Source organism: Diadema antillarum, unplaced genomic scaffold (genome assembly GCF_040938485.1).
Source record: "Diadema antillarum isolate AM-2024a unplaced genomic scaffold, OU_Dant_1.0 seq00000788_RagTag, whole genome shotgun sequence".
In the NCBI taxonomy this organism is placed as follows: domain Eukaryota; kingdom Metazoa; phylum Echinodermata; class Echinoidea; order Diadematoida; family Diadematidae; genus Diadema; species Diadema antillarum.
In genome coordinates, this window is record NW_027271676.1 from 257,775 (window position 1) to 260,931 (window position 3,157).

The following is a 3,157-nucleotide window of genomic DNA, read 5'->3' on the forward strand; positions in this document are numbered from 1 at the left end:
TCTGCAGATTTTGAGTTAAGAGGTAACATTCAGGCCACCAATACCTGTGGCAGTGGTATAATCTCATAATTTTAAATTACAGAAAATATCATCAATATTTGTTCATATTGGTTACAAGTACGAAATATTAGTTTTGCTGTATATCTACACTTCTCCGTTATTTTATTACAACGTCACATCAATCCAGCTTGACAAAATTTGGCATATCTTGATGGAAAGCTTAGAGTAATATGTACGTATGATGACAGAATCTTCGAATATAAAATTACTCTTGTGACGTCACTATTGCTTCATTTCTGCATTAAAATTCTCCAAACGTGAGCTCTTCACACACACACACACACACACACACACACACACACACACACATAAAAAAACGCCAGTTAGCTATGTTACCACCTTTACAATAGAAGAATAGGGCCTATCAATGCTTTGGCTTGTTGTATTATTTTGTTTTTATACAGAATCAAAATTAATAGATCTTTAGAAGACAGAGATAATTTAGAAAACTGTGTCAAAAACCAATTAGAGCATACGGTTCCAATGCAGACATGTTAAAAAATACTATAATACAATGTATACCTGTATTATCATGAGCTTCTCGCGATGTTCTTGACTGTAGTAAGAGACGGTAAATGCCTGACGATAGTCACCTTGATTATCGAACACATCTCTTGATAATTATGTTCAGCTTGTTGTTTCATCTCAAGCCCAGGCGACGTACACGTCATGTAATTTTTCATAACTAGCTAACAATCGCAATCGTTCCTAATATCCTCCAGATGGTTATATTAGGTACATACACGTAGTGTGATGGTATCTAGTCACAGTACAGAGGTGTATACCACTTGAGCTGGTAGCGAGGGAACGGGAAGGATGTTGTGTGTAAACGGAGCGTGCCTTGCGTCTTCGATGACTCCTTGTTGGCGATCTCAGAACTGATGTCTTTGAGAAGGTCCAGGAATCCACCTCGACGGGCCATTAGGATGTCGGTGACGGTCCCTCTGCGCCCGAGGACGTCGACGTACGATTCAGCCATGTTGGCCCTGGTGCGAATCTCCTCCAACGATTTGATGAGCTCGTTCGTTGCCCTGGTCGACTCGCTCTCGATCCTCGACACCTTGGCCAACATGGACACCCGTTTGTCCTCGAGTTGCTGGAGGAGCTCGGCGCGCGCGACATCGACGTCCTCGTTGATCTGCTTTCGAAGCTCTTCCGCCTTGTCGGCAATGGACTTCTTGTGCTCGAGGTGTGACACGACGATCTTGTCGAACCTCGCCGGGGTGAACTTGCTGACGAGAGCCTGCGCCTCGTTGAGGAAAGGTCGAAGGCCTTCCTTGATGTCCACACTGGGGTGCATGTGATGAGTCTCCGACGAAACGCATTCCGTGCAGATAGCCGTCTGGCAAATTGTACAGAGCTTTGTCGTGATCGTGCTCGGGTGCGCATTGCAGTTTGGATAGGCGCGGTCGATGTCGACATCAATTACGTTTTTGCCATTCTTGATGTCAGTCGTCGAGACGATGGAATGGTTGCGGGTTACGGAAAGAGTCTTGTGTGCGGTGACGCAAGTTGCGCAGATAAACTGTTTGCAATCAACGCAGTACGATGATACTTTGCATTTGTTTTCCTGACACGACTCGCATCGGAGAGTCTGACACAACTCGGCTTTCTCACGAAGTTTGTCTGTAAAGTCGACGCTACCTTGCTTCATCTCTGCAAAGATATTTGGGAAAAGATACTGTCGGGAATCCTGCAGCTCGGCCTTTCCCTTACCTTTGCAGATTGGGCATGAGGGTAACTTAAGTCCGTTTATTTCCTCCTGATCGGGGTCCAGGGCGAATAGGTTGGCAGCGACACGAAAGACCCCCTGCGCAACGCTGATAGCACTGTTCCCGATGCCGCTAAATGTCTCAGATTTTGGTCTGCCGGGCTCCCTCTTTTGTTGCTTCAAGCACTTCTCGCAAAAAGTATGAAAACACTTCAAAAACTGACCATTCTGTAGCTTTCCGTCGCATATGCCGCATGTTAGGTTATCTCCCAACCCGCTTTCACTGCTCTTTGAAAGCGCCATTTTGAACGGAGTGAATCTCCACAGTGCGTCGGGTATATGACAACAAAAATGATGATGTGTCTAACAGAGCGAACACAATGTGTCATTCCCTAACATCGATCTAGGGCTCTTAGGAGGCAGCCGCAAGGATGACGTCATCACGAACGGAACCCCTGTCCCCGGAACTTGACTTCCACGCTTTGTTTGTGACAGTAATTTTGCAACTCGCCACATCCTCTCTGCAGCATCGAACCACTCTACAAGCTGTGTCATGTTAACCCTTTCCTTCAGACACTTGCAAAGTTAACATCTACTTTGAGTAGGCTAGGGTTAATCGCGTCCCTGATTTATAGAGTGATGATAACCAGAAATTTGCGTAGACAAGCAGTTATTAGACGTTTAACCAAGGAGGTGTTACAGAAGGAGAAGAAACAAGTATCTCTCCTTTGTATCCATGCTCTCTGCCGCTGGCAAGTTATGTGCTCTAGCATACTAGTGTCAACAAATTGCTTTAAGACATCATTCTGGTAAGAGTGCATGCATCATTATGCATCATTATGAATATGCATCATTCCTCAATCACACCCAACTGGACGAGCAGCAGTTCGTCGTCGCATGTTAAAGGGGATGGCTAGTAACCGATCAGTGGGAATCAGTGGGAATGCTGAGGGATGATTGTTACAATCCTTGTGGGATTTATTTAAGAGTACATTATATATCTACTGTTGTGTGAAAATTATTTGCTTCAGAACGGTCTCATATTCAAGTAATGTGCAGATTAATGCCCCGTCACGTGACCAGGGACGCTTACCTGGAAACATTAAACTCCACATTACTTGAATATGAGACCATTCTGAAGCAAATAATTTTCACACAAGAATAAATATATAGTGTACTCTTAAATGAATCCCACAAGGATTGGAACAATCATCCTCCAGCATTCCTACTGATTCCCACTGATCAGTTACTAGCCTTCCCCTTTAAGAACATGACATACTTTAGCTGTAGGCCTAAGTAAACATGCACAAACACGCATTAATAGTTATAATTACTTAATCCGAAAGATTACACATTAATGTTTCTAAACCTGGTGAACAAAAGTTG

The 3,157-nt window shown here is 44.1% G+C and overlaps 1 protein-coding gene across 1 annotated transcript; it reads right to left on the reverse strand.

The window, feature by feature from the left end:
• Positions 1-820: 820 nt before the first annotated feature.
• LOC139739205 (E3 ubiquitin-protein ligase TRIM71-like) lies at positions 821-2,074 on the reverse strand. Its single transcript, XM_071649819.1, has one exon. The coding sequence runs from the start codon at positions 2,072-2,074 to the stop codon at positions 821-823; it is 1,254 nt and encodes a 417-aa protein (XP_071505920.1).
• Positions 2,075-3,157: the final 1,083 nt, after the last annotated feature.

Bases quoted from the DNA above. Each gene is read 5' to 3' on its own strand.
- LOC139739205 (XM_071649819.1), bottom strand. From the start codon at position 2,074: ATGGCGCTTTCAAAGAGCAGTGAAAGCGGGTTGGGAGATAACCTAACA.